This window comes from Trichoderma harzianum, assembly GCF_003025095.1.
Source record: "Trichoderma harzianum CBS 226.95 unplaced genomic scaffold M431scaffold_30, whole genome shotgun sequence".
NCBI classification, from domain to species: Eukaryota; Fungi; Ascomycota; class Sordariomycetes; order Hypocreales; family Hypocreaceae; genus Trichoderma; species Trichoderma harzianum.
Genome location: NW_020209278.1, coordinates 186,020 through 204,356, shown reverse-complemented (window position 1 = coordinate 204,356; position 18,337 = coordinate 186,020). Strand labels below are relative to the sequence as shown.

The window sequence follows — 18,337 nt, the reverse complement described above, 5'->3', positions numbered from 1 at the left end:
AGGCTAAGTAATAAACTTAATTTTAAAAAACTTAAACTTTATAAAGTTATAAAGAAAATTAAACTTATTAATTATAAAATAAATCTTCTACTTACCTTAAGGAAATAAAAAAAAATTATATATTTAAATTTTTATATTTTACTATTAAAAAAAGTATTAGTAAATAAAAAAATAAGTAAAGTTATATAAAATAAAATTATTATTTAAGGTAAAAAACTTAAATATAAAATTAAGAAACTTAAAATAATAAAATTTAATAAAAATACCTAATAAACTAAATACTTAGTAAAATAAAAAAGCTATAATAAAATAAAAAACTTATAGTAAATTATTAAAAACCTTAAATATTTAAAAAACTTTATAAATAACTTTTACTAAAGTTTAAATTTAATAAAAAAAAGTTAAAAGCGTCTTAATTAATAATATTAACTATAAAATCTATAGTTATAAAATTAGTTAAATTAAGTAATAATATTATAGCTTAATAAATAGCCTTTACTTCCTTATACTTAACCTTATTTAACTCCTCTAAGTTATTAATACCCTATGTAATTATATAAGTTATTTTTTTTTAATTATAAATATTTTTATTTATAAAAATATTTAATCTTTATATTAACTATTTTATATTCCTCTTTAGCTTTTTTAAAAGTATTTTTATACTAAGTATAAAATAAAGTAATTTTTTAAAGCTAAGCTAATAATAATAAATATATATTATATAAAGATTAATTATTTTTTATATATTTAGTATAATAAGTAAAATCTTCTTTAAATATTTAATATTTTAAAAAGCTTTACTTTTTTTTATTAAAATAATATATATAGTTTTTTATTTTAATAAAATAAAATAAGATAATTTTTAAAAAAATATTATAATACTTTATTTTAGGATAAGATTTTTTATAAATATTTAATATAATAATTAATAAAAACATATAAAAATAAAAATAAAATAAAAATATTAATAAAAATAAGGAAAAGTAGCTATTTATATTAAATATAGTAAAGTCTTAAGGATAAAACTAATAAAAAGGGGATATTATATTATAACCTAGCTCTTAAGGTTATAATAATAGGCTAATAGGTTAATTTAAACTAAATTAACTTTAATCCTTTAATTAATTAAAGAAGGATTAAAATATAACTTCTTAATCTAATAGTAAATTAATAAATTATTTATTAATTTAAAGAAGAATTAATATTTTATATATTAATTTAGTTTAGGTTAATTAAATATATAAGTTTACTTTATATTACTTATTAAAATACTTAAATAGTTAGTTATTATTACTATAGTAATTAAATTAAATATTTAAATACTTTACTTTATAGTTAATAATAAGATTGCCTATTTACTAACTTAACTACTTTACTAATATAAACTATAGAATCACTTTAAGGTTTATCCCTTAGAAATAGCTAACCTATATTAACTTATAGGACCTGGTTTATTATACTTTAATATATATAAAGTTATAAAATACTAGATATTAAAATAAATTAATTAAATAATAAACTTAATTTTAAAAAAATTAACTTATTTAAGATTTTAAAAAAGATTAATAACATTAATTATAAATTAAAAATATTAAAAAGTATATAATTAAAATACTTTATATTTTATATATGACTTTTAAAAAAAGTATAAATTAATAAAGCTATAGAAAAATTAATTTTAAATAAAATTATTATTTTAAAAAATTAAAAAAAATTAAAAAAAATAAAAAGTTAAAAAAGTTTTAATAATATAAAGAAATTAAAAAAAAAATAATAAAATTAAATACTAAATTAAATAAAAAAATTATAATTTAATTTATAATATATAAAAACTTATTAAAAGCTTTAATATAATAAAAATTAATTTAAAATTTTTAAAAATATTTAAAATTATATTTAAAATTTTTAAAAATATTTAAAATTATATTTAAAATTTTTAAAAATATTTAAAATTATATTTAAAATTTTTAATATTAATTATTTAAAAATAAACTTAAAATACTAAATTTAAAAAAAATTATATAAGTTTCTTTTTATATTATAAAAAGATTTAAAACTTTATATTTTAAATTAAAAATTAAAAAGAAAAAAGATTAATAATAACTTTAAAAAAATTTAAGAAAATATTACTAAAAACTATATTTTAATTAATAATATTTATTACTTTTATTACTTAAATATTAATTATTACCTTAGACTTTACTTTTTTAATATTATTTAACTTATTTAAGCTTTTTAAACCTTAATTAACTATTTTTATATTATAATATATTAAGAAGTTTCTTTAAAAATAAATATATAATAAATAAACTAAGGTTTTTATAATTTTTTATTAATATTTAATTAATTACTCTTTAGCTTTTTTTTATATATATAACTATTTATATTTAAATATTATTTAATTTATTATAATTATTAAAAAACCTTTTAAAAAAAGTAAAAATAAAAAATATTTATATATATTAATAAAAACCTTACTTTTATTATAAAAATAACTATAATAAATATATTTTTTATAATAAATTACTTTATTTATTATTTTATAAAAATTATTTATATTATATTTTTTATAAAAAAAATACTATTATTAAAAACCTTAATTTTTTAATAATATTTACTAAAGAAAAATATTTATAAAATTTATATTATAATTTTTTTAAAATTTAATTAAATATATTATTATATTATTAAGTAAAAAAAAAGGAAAATAATAAATTAATAATAAAAAAAAAATAATATTTATTTATACTAACCTTTAGGATAAAATTAGTAAAAAAAAAGTATTATATTATAACTTAGTTTAGTAAAAGTATATACTTTAAATAAAGTATAAACTAAAGGGCTAATTAAAAAAGGATTACTTATATGATATATTTTTAATAAATTATAATTATAAGCTATTATAATTTAAAAAAATTATAATTTAATAATAATTTAAGAAAATAATTAAATATATAAAATTTAATTTTTTATATTTTTTAAATAACTTAAATAAATAGTTATTAATAAAGTATTAAAATTAAATATAAATTAAATTTTTATTATATTTTACTTACTTTATAATTATATTTACTTAAAAATATTTTTTATTTTTTTTATTAATATAAATTAATTAACCTTAGTTTATTACCTTAGGAACTTACTTTATACTTTATAAATCAATGGCTAAGGTATAGCCTTCCTCTGACCTAGCTACTGCAGCTTTACTAACTCTCTTAATAATAAATATAACCTCTATACTTTATAAATATTAAGTTAGGATATGATACTTATTAATCTATTATTATTACCTTAAGAGCTAAGTTAATACTAATAACAGAAAGTATTTTATTATAATTTAATTTAATAAAAATATAAAAAAAAAATATTTAAAACAATTATTAATTAAGTAATTAATAATAATAAAAAGTAATAAAACTTAGTATTTTTATAATTAAAATAACTTATATAAATACTTTAAATACTTTAAAAAGTAATAAATTATAATACTTTTTATAATATAACTAAATATATAAAATTTAATTTTTTATACTTTTTAAATAATTTAAATAAATAATTATTAATAAAATATTAAAATTAAATATAAATTAAATCTTTATTATATTTTACTTACTTTATAATTATATTTATTTAAAGGTACTTTTTATCCTTTTTACTAATATAAACTAATTAACTTTAGCTTATTACTTTAGGAACTTACCCTATACTCTAAAGTATTAGGTTAGGATATTATATATAGTAAGTACTTAACGCTAATTAATACTTACGGTCTTTTATTAATCTATGTCCTACCCTATAGGCCTTGTTTAACGACTATGAGGTATTGGGTCATAGAATATCGCCTGGTAGTTAACTCTGAAAGAGTAGATTATTCTGAATGTAACTTCGAAACTAGCGCCCAGCTGGCTTCCTAGTCTTAATCCTCGCCAAGGTGCCCTCTCTTCAGGTGCTGAGATAGGATGGCTTATAGAGCGGAAGTGGCAGTGTGAGCACGCGCGTCGGAAACGTGCATCAGATCGGAAGTTAGATCGGAATTTGGATCGGAATGGGATCGGAATTTCGGGGTTGACGGTACGCCCCATGCGGAGACAGTACCAGTTTCCTAAGCATCCTTTTTCATCGCCTTACATTGCCGGTTAGGCTAATCCCCTGATACTAATGGTAAGTGTGTATAAATTAGTATATATAGATATAGTAGGTTCATATCTAATATACGTTTTTCTTAAATATCTCTAAAAGGTAATTATCTATTTTATTGCTTCTTGCTGCCATTTCTACGCCTGCTATAATTGAAAAATTGACAAGACTCATTTTATAGGTAAATTCATACCGCGGCAATATGTTGAGAGCGCGGAACTAAGCATGATTTGCAGCTTCAGTATGTCTACATCCACCGAGCTCTTCGAACAGACACGAAACACCGGTCAATTTGTAAAAAGAGCCTATATTATCAGAAGTGAATTCGTCAACCCTAGCCTTTTCGACGACGTCATCAAGGAACACCGAGACTACTTGGAAGAACTGGCCGCCAAAGGCAAGCTTTTGGCTGCTGGACCCTTTGTACCTGGCGGGTTGGAGAGTAAATATAGTGGAGTGGGCATGATTGTCGTGTATGCCGATTCTGAAGACGATGCTAGGTTCATAGCAGAGGAAGACCCGATGCATCGAAAAGGCGTGCGCAAGTTCACAATTGATTTCTGGCTTATTAAACATGTTGCTCAGTCTCATAAGGAAATCCTGCAGCATTGAGGAAGTATGCTTAGTCGGTCATACGCTGCGCCTATGGCCACGAGCAGAGTCGGACGTCTTAACGTCGTCGGTAGTCTGACCGAGAATGGGGGGTCATTTCACTTCTAGCATATATAGTGGGGATACAAATATAAGAAAATCAAGGCTCATAGCCTTCACAAAGCCAACAAAGCTACCGCTCCCGATGAAGATGACGGAGTTCGCACCCTGCGTGACAAGCTGAGCTCCTATAGGGTTAGTATAGAAGGGATTCCTAAGGGATAAACCTTATGCTAGGTTTATGTTAGCAGATAGGCTAGGCTAGACTAGTAGGTAATTAATAAGGATAAAAAAGGTTTATTTATATAACTAATAAATAATACTTTATAAGTATAATAAGTATTATTTTATATTTATAACTAGCTATTTAAACTATTTTAAATAAATATTATAAAATAAATATATAATATAATATTTACCTAGTGTTTATATTACCTAAGTCAATGTTTTCCTTATTAAGTTTCCGTTTACTAAGTGTTTACTTAATATATTGTAAATACTTACGTAATTAAATAAGACGGTCCGTCCTTTATCTAAGGTGCTTATCCTGTAGGCCTATTGTTGCAACTATAAATGTATTGGCTCGTAACACCCTGTGCTTTCGCATATTTAAGAGCTTCATCGGTAATATACGTACGTAGAGTGTGCAAGCCCGGACGCGGCATACAACTTTGGACAAGCAGCGGGCACCATATGCTATGTTCCTACAAGATGCTTTAATGGAACTGTATCCTGTGCTATCACACCATTGGGGAGGTCATATTCATACTTGACTAGTACACATAAATTGTGGTGCGTATTATCGACTGCGTGCTCACGAATGCAGTGCGACCATCGAATTGTATGTTTTAGAGCGTAAGGATCAAGATTCTCTTAAAGGATGCGCTCGATGTGGCCTTGGTGAATGGTGACCTCGAACGGGAAGCGAGTGGTACGTCAACATCGGGGACGAAGCTAGTGAGCTTGGTACCGTTCCAAAAAGAGCATTATGAACCGCTCTTTCATAAGTAGCTTTTACCCCGGAAGTGCCAACCTTGCATCCCATTCGCGTCTCCTGCTTCCGGCCACAAATTCCGGTATTTCCGGCTTCGGCCCGGACCTTTAATATCTGTGGTCGAAAGATGGATCACAGCCTCTTGGATGCGGGGAAGTTTCAGTGCCTGTATTTCTTAATAATGCTTACAACTTATTATCCATTTCCACGGTTCCAAAATGTAGGCAGAGGCTCTTGGCATTTCAAAAGTTCCATCTTCCGGTCCCTGCCTTTGGCATGAATGTTTCAAGCAATTGAAAGAATGTCATCCACATCTACTATTTGTCTCATAAGCACATACAACTAGCCCGCGTTATCAGGCATGGAAGAGTCAACACAGCGTCCGTCGCAGCCGTTGCAAAGCCGCCGTACCCTACCACGCGCATCTCATGCGTGCCAGCGATGTCGTGTTAAAAAGGCAAAATGTGATCAGCAACAGCCGTGCGCCAATTGCGTTACGCACTTCCATCAGTGCACGTATGGACTTCGAAGAAGGACTGACCGGAACAGGGACAGCAGCCTCCTGAGTCCAGGCCATAGGAATACAGAAAATGGGTCCATCCTTACTATTAACCCGAGTTGATGAAAGTGACTACCGGAGGCGGGGTGAGACTGGAGAACACGCTCACGGCTCAGACCCCACAGGTATGTTCGGCCATGCTCCCGTTTCCCGAGCAATAGGAACGAAGGTTACTAACATCTAGTCCAAGGCTTTGCGCCACAGTCTCTACCTGTCACCAACACGGATGTAGTAGGCAATTTCAACCAGCACACGCATGGCACTGAATTCTATAGCACCTCATCCAACTTTGTGCTCCTCAACCAGTTCTTTGCATATGCCCAGCGAAACCTCCCTCCCGTACATGCAAACTCTATACAGCGCAAAGAATCGTTAAATCTATCCCCTCCTAATGGTGGGACTAGCCAGCCAGCGTCCTTTCGGGACCAAAACAGCCCAATGGCATCTGCTGGGATTGTTCTAACGCCTAGTCTAACAGATCGGTCTCCCGTTTCCATTGTCAACGTCCACTCCAACGAAGAAGCATTAGAGCCACCGTTGAGACCAAAATCACCCTTCTATGCAACGGAGAACCAACAGAATGTGTCTAGGAGCCCCTCTCTTTCTACGAGTCGGACAGGAGATGGCAATCATTTAGAAGGAATGCAGAATCTTGTTCACACGTTAGCTCCTCAACCCACTCCAAATGGAGAGCAATCGATTCATCCTTGTTCTTCTGAGCATCTTGCCACAAAAGAACGGACCTCACCTGAAATTCCACTTCAATTGGGTAAGAAGAGGCTAGAGCGAGAGTACGTCCGTATATTCATGAGTAACTTACATCATATCCACCCCGTGCTCGATCCCATTGCGTTTACAGCACGATGCGAGGACGTAATATGGGTTTTATATACACCACCGGAAAGGACCAAGGATCCTAGGCATTTCTTTGCCCTGTACAATATTGTGGTAGCGGTTGGGGCACTTATTGCGGACCCCAGTATAACTCATAACTTCGAGGAAGAAATTAGCCTGTGCATGAAACAACCAACTCAACATCCAAACACCAACGTCCTTCCATCTAGCCGGGCACTTTCGAAAGAATATTTCCGAAAGTCCAGGGCTTTACTCGGAGATGTTTTCGAGGCTTGTTCATTAGTAAGTGCCCAAACGCTTCTCCTCATAGTGAGCTACCTTGTAACCATTTATTTGCATAACACGTTATGCTAATCTCGAAAAAGTCGCTTTACTGTCAAAACTCTCTAAACTCACATGTTTGCTACATGTACTGTGGTTACGCTGTCCGCACTGCTCTTGCCATAGGAATTGCGAGAGAGTCGATGTCGAATTCAATTGAAGACCGCAAAGCCGCACGACGAATCTTTTGGTGCATCTACTCTCACGAGATAGAGATGAGCTGTAGTGCAGGCCGCCGAGACAGTCTTGGAAAGCCTCGAAACTATCAAATTGAATTGCCTCGCATTCAAGCCGAAATTTCCAATGTGCCTAAGAGATCCGAACTGGAGCACTGCAGCTTCGCCATGATTAACGAGATGGTCCATTTAGCTGCCATTTTGCGACGAATCTCAAAAGAATTGTATCACGACTCAAAGGGTCTCACTTTGCTGCAAAAGTCGACAGTTGCAAAGGAGCTTGATACTCTGCTTGACGACTGGAAGACTCGGCTACCAGAGTATCTCGATTTCAGCCAAGTATCTTTTCGTGAAGCAGAGTGGGTGGCGAAGCAGAAACTCGTTTTACACCTGAGATACTTGAATGCGAGGATTGTTCTGCATCGACTCTTCTTAGGGGCACCAATGAGCACAACGCCGTCACAACTCTCACGACACGTCGGCTCGTGTCTTGATGCGGCCCGCGATACAATACGCATCATGTATGATGCGTATACTAACCGACACTACTTTCGCACTTGGTGGTACAATTCCACATATACTTTGTATGCTGGCATGGTTGTTCTCTACATCATCATGCTTGGCCATACTACCGTGCCCAGCAACGAACTGCTCAAGGACGTCATGAAAGCACATGACATTTTGCAATCAATGGACGAGGCTATCGTAGCTCGACGAAGTGCAAATTTAATACGAGAAGGATTGGAGGTGGAGCAGGTTTGTGTTCAGAACCAGCAGAGGCAATCTGCACAACCTGAAGGAAACAATGCAGAGCAAGAGTATGACGGAGCACAAGGTCAACTACCCTTGGGTAATATGACGAAACATCTTGAAAACGATTTCTCTGCGGCTTTATTCTCTCACGCTGTTCCTAGGCAAGACCCTGCCTTGTTGGCCTCCATCATAGATCCTAACTTGCTGCAAGACTTTACAGCAGCAGACAAAAACATATCGGGTTTGGAATTTTTAACGTTTCAAGTCGATGGATTATATCCCGAAGGGCCAGATATCGATCTGTCATCAATAATGCTATAAAGAAAGTTTAAAGTGCTAAAGAAGTGCAAGGTAGCCGCAAATTTGTACTATATGACCGGTACTAGATCGACTATTGATGTATTTGTTGTTGGGCAATATATATACACTATTTTAGTCTACATCAGGGACAGGCAGATCGTCAATAAATCTGATTTTGCGACCTAATTTAGCCATTGCTTCCTCGGCCTTTTGTCTGCGCAACTCCGCGGCAGCTTGCTCCTTAACTAGGACGAAGTCATAGGTAAGAAGGGCAGAGCGCAATTTGACGCCATATTTCTTTGCCATTTCCTCATCCTCGACCTTTTTAATCTGGACTACAAGAGAGTCCTTAACGCCAAAGACGGCATCGGCAGATTCATAAGGGTCATCTTTGAGATATAATGCACTATAAATACATGTTAGTTTGTGATCATATTCAGGAGTTTGAGCGTTAAGATAGACTTGCGTGACTAATGGGTCGTAGCCGTCCTTTTTAAATATGAAGTGCATGTGGCCTGGCCGGTACGGATGGCGATTCAGCACATTGAGGAGCTGTCCTACCGGCCCATCGTGCGGGATAGGGTATGGTACGGGCACAATAGCCTTGAACCAAAAGTTGCCTATCTCATCGCTTGTCAAGATAGCCCTGCCATCCGGACCGCTTCTGTCTTGGTGCTGCACATCGTAGAACCCCTTTGAGTCGGTCTCCCACGTATCGATCTTGGCCCCAGAGATGGGCTGCCCGTTGGTGTCCTTCAGCGTACAAAGGACGAGAAGTGGCTCGCCATCTGGGTCATGTGATATCAGAGAGCCTGCAATTGCATCGTGGGCTTCATGAGTATGAAAGGGCCCCAAGACTGTGCCTTCAGTGCTGCCTTTTGGCTTGGGATGATCGATTGAGTCTACTAGAAGGGAGAGTCCCAAGACGTCCGATAACAAAATAAATTCCTGGGTCGTGGTAAGTTTTTGCATATTTACGTACGCAGAGAGAGTATGCATACCTGCCTGACATCTGACGAAATCTGACCTACTCGGGTCAGGAATTGAATAGCCGCCATCCACTCGTCTGTGGTGAGTCTAGTTTCTCTCGCAAGATCGTGCAGATGTGTAACGGTCCGCTCTAGAATATACTTTATCCGCAGATTGCTGCACTGAGAGTTGATGACGTGAACATTTTCAGTGATGTTATCAACCGTCAGATCTTTCAAGCTGATAGGCGTGGCCATGGTGTAAGGCGTGTGTATATTTTTAATGGGATGTTGAAATGTACGGCTTAATCATGTAATTTAGTGTGATTGACTGCTCGACTTTGTATTTAAGTGGTAGGTTTATAGGCTTCAGGAATCTTGAATACCAATTTCGGGATGCTTCCTGCTTTGACTGTTAAATACAGTTGTTTATAAACAGTGGAGAAACATGCGATTGGAGAGCTCGAACCGGAAAACTCCAAGCCGGCTTTCGAGAAGAAGCGCCACATCCGGAACTTGGTGGGGACACTTTTCCGGACTTCCGGCTTGCTTCAACGGCCAATGAACCAACGAGCATGAGTGCATCCATTAACTTGACTGGCATATTACGGTCCTTCACCGGGTCTAGCGTGACAAACTGCTAGAGGCCAACTAGACACGTCATTTCTCAATTATCAATAGCGCGGGACGCAGACTTGAAATAACACTCCAGCTACCTATCCTCCGACCTCATGTTTCACTTTGAGAAGAGCATGAAAATTCTCACTGTCAACAAAATTCGCCCACCATGATGAAAGAATTCGAATACAATGTCCTCCAAACCGAGTCGTCTTTGGTTCCGGCAGTGTCAAGAAGCTCCCGGGCGAGATGGAGCGTCTCAAGGTTTCTCGGCCACTCCTACTCTCAACGCCTGGAAAGAGCCATTGGACAAATCAGCTCTCCGATCTCATACCAGGCGCTTCTATGACTGCAGCCGGTACCTTTGCGCAGGCAAAGGCACACACGCCAATCCCGGTGACTGAAGAAGCAACAGCCTTGCTCAACTCAGTAGCAGCAGACTGCGTGATTTCCATTGGCGGCGGCTCAGTAGTTGGTCTAGGTAAAGCTATCTCTATTCGCACGGGAGTGCCTCATATCAGCATACCCACGACTTATGCCGGCTCTGAAATGACGCCCCACCTCGGCGAAACCCAAGATGGCATCAAGACCACACAATCGGATCCCAAGATTCTGCCTGAAGTGGTTATATATGACGTCGACTTTACAATGACGCTGCCGCCCGCAATCTGCAGTTCATCAGGGATCAATGCAATTGCTCATGCCATAGAGGCTCTCTACGCGACGAATGTCAGCCCCATTATTTCAATGCTTGCGCTGGAAGGTATAAAGGCGCTAGCAGAGTCTCTACCTCAGATCGTTCAGGACTCCAGCGCTAAAAGCCCGAGGGAAAAGGCGCTGTACGGCTCTTGGCTTTGTGGTACTGTACTGGGCAGCTCGTCGATGGGATTGCACCATAAACTCTGTCATGTTCTTGGAGGATCGATATGACTCCCTCATGCCGAGACACACACCATCGTTCTGCCACATGCGTTGTCTTATAATGCACCTGCCATCCCTGAGCAGATGGCCAAATTGGCTGCTGTTCTTCCCGGAAGCAGTGGAGATGCCTCGGGTGGCCTAGACCTGCTAATAGGAAAGTTGCCAGTGCCTCGGGCATTACGAGACTTGGGAATGAAGGAGAGCGATGTTGATAAAGCGACTGAAATAGCCACTCGTAATCAATATCCAAATCCGCGGGCATTGGAGCCAGAATGGATACACGAGCTAATTCGACGGGCTTGGGCAGGGGAAACTGCTAAGGCAGATTTATGCAGTAAATAAATGCCAAACAAGATCGTGGTTCCTTTATAAAGAATCTCCCCGCAAGTTCGTAGTCCACTGCGTGGGCAAAATAAGTTGACTCGTACCGAAAAGTCTAGCTCACATTCATGCTTAGATCCTTTGCCAACATGACTACCCATCGATATACTTGTCCCCAAATAAGTCGTACCGAGGTAACGAAAGTTTTCATAAAGAGTGCAATTCAGACTACTTTCATTGGCTAGAATTGCATCTGGCTGGGCAAAGAAATGTCTACCACAGGTTTGCTGAGATACCCCTCAATGCCCTCCTTTCTCGGTTTCTGCGGCCTTCCATGCATCAAGACTAAATTGCATCACATTATGGCGTGGGTTATAACAACACAAACAGCGCTGACTATGTCTTCACTGCATTTAAATTTGATAGTTGACTGGGAATTCTCCATCGAGAGAACTGACACTGACGAAAGACCGAACGAAGTTAAGATTTTAAATATCATGGAAAAGGGATATAGTTCGCTCAGTTTTACAATGCAGGCTACTATACAAACTTGATCATTTCCCCCCCGCTCTTTTAGCCCTGGGAGGCTTACGGCGCGACGTGATAACAGTGTTGGTCATATGGCCATGGCAACGCTTCTCGGACTAGCCCAAGTCTTTATCGAGGAGCCCCTGACTGGAACATTCCGGAAGAGGTGTCAAACTCAACATGAGCGAGGGGTTATTCCAGTTCCGATCCCATCCGGTCACGTAGAATTCAAGGGCCTATCTCGGAACATTCCGCCCCACTTGGCTGCGATGGTAGACGCGGTTTCGAAGGGTATGGGTGACATGCTACTCAGCCTGTGCGCCGCCAAAGATCTGGAAACCGGAAACTATTCCGTAGTTCAACAATTGACTCCGATGGAACTTGTCATCGTTCCGCTGTCTGAAGCTTTTGGGTGAAGACTTGAGAGTGCAAATAAGGATAAATCTACTCTCTATGGTCCCGCAAGATGTGAGAGAAAATTCCACTATCAGTCCAATCATTTATCTGGCATTGAGTCTGATATCGTATTGGAGAATCTTTTGGAAAAACGCTAAAATTTCATACTTTTTAAGGTGGTTCATTTCATAACAACCACTATGGACGCATCCCAGAAACCTCATGTTATTATTATCGGTTCGGGCGCCTCGGGCTGCCTCATCGCCCAAGGCCTAAAGAAGGTGAGTATATTGGCTTCTAGTTTCCTAGTTTCGTTGATATGCTGATTTAAACCTACAGAGAGGAATATCGTTTAGCATTCATGATGTAGTGGACCCAGCAAAGCGTCCTCGAAATTGGAGCATGAGCATCTATTGGGCCTTCCCATATTTCGAGAAACTGCTTCCCAAGCATTTGTACGAACGATTGCAGGAGGCACTGGTCAGACCTCACTATCATGCTACCGCCAATGAAAAACTTGTTATTAGCAATATTCAAACAGGTGACATCGTGAAGGAGTTTACATACCCATACGCGATCAGGACGAATAGAATGGGAATTAGAAAGCTAGCGGTTGAGGGAATTGATGTCGTGGTATGTTGTCCCTTTCGTTTTTAGAAAGGAGGCACAGTGGCCTCTTACTGAGGAGCACCGCTGATCTGATTTGAGTGCAGTACGACCATGAACTGAGTGGCATCGAATACACTGAAACTGGCGTGATCGCACACTTCGCTGATGGGACTTCTGAGGCCGGAACAACTTTAGTCGGTGCAGATGGGGGAGGCTCATTTGTTCGACGTCAGCTACTCGGGCCGCGTGGGGAAGCGCAAAGTTTTCCCGATTACGAGATGGTTAACATGAACGTCAGATATCCCTTGGAGCATGCCAAGTATATTGCAGAGCATGTTGCTGGCTACGTCGATTATGGAGTTCATCCAAAGGGCGTTTTTATGATGTTGCTCTGTAAGACTACGGTAAATCCTAAGACATGCGCGAAACAGCAGCTGACCTAATTTCCAGACTGCACGGCCCCTGATGCGAATGATCATTCGACGTGGACATTTCACATCGCATTGACTTTCCCTAGGGGCCTTCTCGGAAAGTCCCTCGAGGGCTTAAGCAATAGCGAGCGCGTCCGCCTACTAAAGACCCTCGCTGACGACATGACTGAACCAAGGCGAACGATCTTGAAGCATTTGCCTGACGACCAGGTGGTACCTTATGATCCTATCAGATATTGGGTACCAACACCATGGGATAACCATGACGGTCGGGTTACACTAGCTGGGGATGCGTCGCACGCCATTTCTTTTCGTACGTGGTTTCAGTGCCATAATCCTCATACAAAAGACTGACTCCTCAATCATGCAGATCGAGGCCAAGGGTTTAATAATGCTGTCACGGACTGCGCTCACTTCGTCTCAGCTATGGAGAATGTGGCAACAGGAAAAGCAAACCTTGTTGATGCCATAAATGGCTATGAGAAAGAAGTGATTGAGCGAGGCATTCGCGAGGTAACCCTGTCTAAGGAGCTCACGTTGAGTATCCACGAATGGAATCGCTTTTTAGAGAGTCCAGAAATCAAATACGGCGGCAACGACTTACGGGGGCTTAAGCAGGCCAATGCCACAGGAGAGGCTATTGTCAGCAATTGAGCCAGCTCTAATGTCAATTTAACAATTCAAGTAAGTTAAGTTTGCAAGTTCAACTTGATTTTGAAGTTGTTCATAAAAAGCTTGCTTGACTCAACTTGTATCCTTGATATATTAGTTATCAGTATTAACTAAGTTATTATTATTATGGTTACAATACGAGATTTATTTCCATTTTAGTTGTAACGAGCACTGTAAAATAGGTCCAGTAGATATTAGGCAGCATATTCACTCGCAACTATTAACAAAAAAGCCATAACTTTCTAGCCTTCTATAATTAGCAAATAAGTTCCCTCTCCCTGCCTAGTTGCTTATTATACAGCATACAGGCCGAGTTTATAACACCACGCTAGGATTGCGTCACGTAATGAATAACATCCATTTTGGAGAAATAGCGGTATTATAGCGTTATACATGTGTATATACAAACACGCTCATAATTAATGAGCAATATTTAGCGATACTGAGAGGGTGGGGGCTCTTATACTTTAGCCCTTGTTCGTATCTTAAGAAGAGCGCAATACAGGCTAGAAAACAAATTAAATCCGCTAAAGGCTGTTAACAAAAGAGCCACCAAAAAACCATCCGAAGTCCTGGATTGGATCTGACTCCGACAGGGACGGCGCCCTAGTTAACGGCGATACGTCTAAGTCTTGCAAACCGGGAGGTATCACGTTGTCCACACTTTCAAATACATATGATTCCGCCATCCTTATCAGCTCCGTCGTGGCGTTTCTGGCACTTCGAATTTGTTCTCCCAGGGCTTCATTCTGTAACCTTGAATCATCTGTGCCAAATGATCCAGGGACCAAGCGGTCCAAGATTTTGAGACGACGTGCCAGGCCTCGCACGTGCTCTAACCAAAACTGGAAGTGATGTGAAGTCTTGGCTAAAGTGTAAAGAAGATTCAATGCAATCACGGAATTCTGCTGAGCCTTGAGGTATGTGGTTTGTGCCATTGGTATTCGCTGTTCTCCTAATGACATTGAATCCGGATTTGATGATCCCCGGGAGATGGCCAGAAGGAGTGTACCTAATGCGGCGATGAGGAAGTGGTTGTACTTGGACTGGTGAAAGCGGAATGACCTTGTGGAGCATTCTAGATGAGATAAGTGTTGAATGGTATCCGCAGCTGCACCGACGGAAGAAGCCCAAATATCCAATGGTGCTGCAGAACACCGATTGTCACATATAAAAGAGCGGGCGACGATCATGTGAAGATGATCCTTCCACAGATGCAGTAATATGCGGAGCTGTTCATTCCGTATATCAGTTTCAGCATCATGGGATAAGAATTGAAAGTCTGTGCTGATTCTTTTGCCCCATTCGTCGAGTCGATATTGAAAGAAGGCAAAATGTTCTTTCCTATCACTGATCCGGGTGCAGTCGTCACTCTTGTCACTCATGAGAACATCGATGGCCTGGGTCCCAATTCGGTCGAAATCGATCATAGCCTCCAAATAAGGTGCATCTACCTGATGGAGAGATTATCAGTAAATTGGGAGGCTTCTCGTTAGGGTTAGATACATACTGGACCTGGAAAGGTCGGATCGAGGTGAAGATTCTGCATGGCCACTGTCACACCCAATAGATAGCTGAGAAGGCGATTTAGGAGAAAAGTTGTCCATATGGCGTTGATAGCCTGGGTACGGTCTGCCATGTCGGGGAATGATCGCTCCAAGACGATTTGGCGATTCAGCCCTAGCTCAAGGACTATCCGCGCTACGTTGCCCAAAAATCGCCAGGCAAGGCGCCATTTGCTCTGGTGGATATAAAACAAGCTCTATGAAAATCCTGCATCAGCTCTGACTGGCAACAATATAATGAGTGACGGTGGGTCTTACCACCAGAGGTAAAAGCATCAGGCCCTTGAGATCCAGCTTCGTGCTCCATACTATAGCTTCCACTTCTGGTAAAATACTGTGATACAGGCTCAACGCCAAGTCATTACGGCCTTCACCCTCTGCCAAGAGCGCGATCGCTGCCACAATTTTTAGGATGGCAACATCTTTGCTCCCAACATCCACGCCATCATTCGAGGGTGTAAGTTCCGCCGGCTTTACAGCCCACGTCTGTCTTGCTTGTTGTACTAGAAACGGAATGTTCAAGAAAGGGTACAAGGTGCCAGCTAGGTTCTGGTAAATATAAACTAGCGAGATGAGGTCGTCGCAGCTTAGGTCAATATGAGTCTGTGTTTCAATCGATTGGGACCTTGTCCCCGCAGCGCGAGGTAAGACGATCGGCCTACTCTCGGATTCCCCGTCTGCCGCCTCTTTGGACAACTCATCAATGATTTGGCCGTGGACAATGGAAAAAGTTGTTTGAGCGCGTGGTGAATCACTATCATCTGAGATTGGTGGACTAGTGCCGTCGGGTTCTAGCACTTTTAAATTCGTGTCGGCGACGATGATGGAGAAAACAGAACTTGTAGAACCTTGGAATATCGGCAACGGCTGCTTCGGCGAGGTAGGTGTCACCTCTCTGGCTTTGCATTGGACTCTTTGGGCCAAGAGAGCCTTTTCCAGCGCCGTGACCCGGTCAATCAGGAGATCCAGCTTTGTCGACATCAAAGTTTGGGAGTCACCGGCCGTCCCCCTGCCGCATAGTTAGCTTGCAGGTATTCATCTCCGCTCTCGATTGAAGTATCTTACGGAACCGTTGACGCAGCGCGAACACGATCGTTCTGGAAGCTTGGTAGACGCGTTGCACTGTAGCAACAGGCGTTTGGAGTTCGGGCAACACAGAAGCCGCAAGGAAGTCCACCATCACAGCGAACTTTGGCGGCCCTACATGGATTACATGCATGTGGTATATACCGACTTCTCTTTCGTTTATGTACCCTATTGGGATTAGTTTGTTCCATATTGGTTATCACGAGTGTTGCGTGCCCTGACAGCCTTGGAGGAGCAAATGTTACAGAGACGGAGAAGATGAGTTGGACGGAAGACCAGGGTATAAATAGAAGGCCTCTGCTGGATAGCCGTCCTAGAATGACCAGGGCCTGTTTTTGGCTCGGGAACGATGGCCAACCCCGCAAACTTCCCCCTAGTGAGCCCGCGGCACCTGGCTCTTCCGATGAGTCCGCCAGTTCAGCCAGACCGCACCACAGCCACCCCCAACCGATGTGCCGGTCCGCTGTTGATCCAGTTTGCGATTTTCTCCGATCCCAGCATTCTGCTTTGGTGCTTTCAATTAGCTTGAACTTAATTGGACCCAGCGCCTGCCCGAGCCTATTCATCATTGCGCGTTCAGGCGGGGACTCAATACATGTAGGTGCTATGCATTCGGGACCAGACGGTCGAGAAAAACGCCCAATGGCAGGCAACAAGTTGTCTTCAACTGTGACCGTGGTGCAGGCCGCACTCCAGATGACTTAATTGTAAGACAGCGGCTCACTACAACAAAGCGTACAGGATGCCCATTCTCCGTTCTTGCGAAGGAGAGTCTTGATAAGGCTTCTTGGAAACTTACGCATCGTCTTAGTAGCGAATGTGCTATCCACAACCATGAACCCAAGTATACAGAGGTCTGCGCATCCAGTCCATCGCAAACTATCAGATGCCGATAAATTAACTGTGCACAAACTTGCCAACGCAGGCGTGGCGCTAAAAGCAATTGGATCTTACCTACGCAACTACTCGGAGACTCTTGCGTTTAATTGAGATTTACGACCGTAGTTAAATTGGAATTGCTAATAGCTCAGTGTGAGTTATAGCCGGGATCAACCATTATACGCATCACACACTAAATATGTGACGGTTTAGGCAGATTCCTCTTTGAAAAGAAAACGACTAGCGTGCGCATAGTAGGGGCAAACTGTATGTAGCCTTTATATTAATAGAATCGACGCTTTAACAGGTGATACGTATGAATATACGTTGAATGCTACAATGACCTTTGGAGACGAAACACAGCCGAATTCGGAGAAAGTTCCAGACAAGTTGCCTTACAACGAGACATTGACAGTGATTAAGCAACTGGCCACAAGTGCTATTCTATCTCTCCACCTTCTTCTCAACCCTGCAATTACTCTCTATATATCTCCTATCAGTATTTCCATATAAAGATGATAGAGGAACGGACTCGTGGAGGCGTTGGAAAGTTCTCCGTAGTCAATGTACTCAGAAGTGCCCTGGCGCTTTATTGAT

At 39.2% G+C, this 18,337-nt stretch overlaps 6 protein-coding genes across 6 annotated transcripts; 4 read left to right on the top strand and 2 right to left on the bottom strand.

Annotated features, from left to right (window-relative positions):
• Positions 1-4,380: 4,380 nt before the first annotated feature.
• Positions 4,381-4,872, top strand: M431DRAFT_549352 (hypothetical protein; the record flags this gene model as incomplete). Its single annotated transcript, XM_024921288.1, has 1 exon — positions 4,381-4,872. The coding sequence occupies one exon, from the start codon at positions 4,381-4,383 to the stop codon at positions 4,747-4,749; it is 369 nt and encodes a 122-aa protein (XP_024767695.1). The 3' UTR covers positions 4,750-4,872.
• Positions 4,873-6,019: 1,147 nt separating this feature from the next.
• On the top strand, positions 6,020-8,926 carry M431DRAFT_535932 (hypothetical protein). Its single transcript, XM_024920974.1, has 3 exons — positions 6,020-6,466; positions 6,532-7,505; positions 7,562-8,926. The coding sequence occupies exons 1-3, from the start codon at positions 6,373-6,375 to the stop codon at positions 8,765-8,767; spliced, it is 2,274 nt and encodes a 757-aa protein (XP_024767694.1). The 5' UTR covers positions 6,020-6,372; the 3' UTR covers positions 8,768-8,926.
• M431DRAFT_101014 (hypothetical protein) lies at positions 8,879-9,972 on the bottom strand (the record flags this gene model as incomplete). The annotated part of the gene is made up of 2 exons (XM_024911279.1): positions 8,879-9,694; positions 9,748-9,972. 2 exons carry the CDS (start codon positions 9,970-9,972, stop codon positions 8,879-8,881), a joined length of 1,041 nt encoding a protein of 346 aa, XP_024767693.1.
• A 455-nt stretch (positions 9,973-10,427) lies between these two features.
• On the top strand, positions 10,428-11,637 carry M431DRAFT_514069 (hypothetical protein). Its single transcript, XM_024920147.1, has one exon. It carries the CDS (start codon positions 10,582-10,584, stop codon positions 11,260-11,262), a length of 681 nt encoding a protein of 226 aa, XP_024767692.1. The 5' UTR covers positions 10,428-10,581; the 3' UTR covers positions 11,263-11,637.
• Positions 11,638-12,698: 1,061 nt separating this feature from the next.
• M431DRAFT_488114 (hypothetical protein) lies at positions 12,699-14,192 on the top strand (the record flags this gene model as incomplete). The annotated part of the gene is made up of 5 exons (XM_024916535.1): positions 12,699-12,779; positions 12,838-13,131; positions 13,212-13,500; positions 13,558-13,851; positions 13,909-14,192. The coding sequence occupies 5 exons, from the start codon at positions 12,699-12,701 to the stop codon at positions 14,190-14,192; spliced, it is 1,242 nt and encodes a 413-aa protein (XP_024767691.1).
• A 545-nt stretch (positions 14,193-14,737) lies between these two features.
• M431DRAFT_100975 (hypothetical protein) lies at positions 14,738-16,756 on the bottom strand (the record flags this gene model as incomplete). The annotated part of the gene is made up of 3 exons (XM_024911276.1): positions 14,738-15,664; positions 15,721-15,972; positions 16,034-16,756. The coding sequence occupies 3 exons, from the start codon at positions 16,754-16,756 to the stop codon at positions 14,738-14,740; spliced, it is 1,902 nt and encodes a 633-aa protein (XP_024767690.1).
• Between the last annotated feature and the right edge of the window lie 1,581 nt (positions 16,757-18,337).

What these genes read in the sequence shown, in the direction of transcription:
- M431DRAFT_535932 (XM_024920974.1), top strand. Translation starts at nt 6,373, where the DNA reads ATGGGTCCATCCTTACTATTAACCCGAGTTGATGAAAGTGACTACCGG. An exon ending in TCACGGCTCAGACCCCACAG is followed by an intron (nt 6,467 to 6,531) that starts GTATGTTCGGCC and finishes ATCTAGTCCAAG; the next exon opens with GCTTTGCGCCACAGTCTCTA. An exon ending in CCCAAACGCTTCTCCTCATA is followed by an intron (nt 7,506 to 7,561) that starts GTGAGCTACCTT and finishes ATCTCGAAAAAG; the next exon opens with TCGCTTTACTGTCAAAACTC.
- M431DRAFT_514069 (XM_024920147.1), top strand. Translation starts at nt 10,582, where the DNA reads ATGGAGCGTCTCAAGGTTTCTCGGCCACTCCTACTCTCAACGCCTGGA.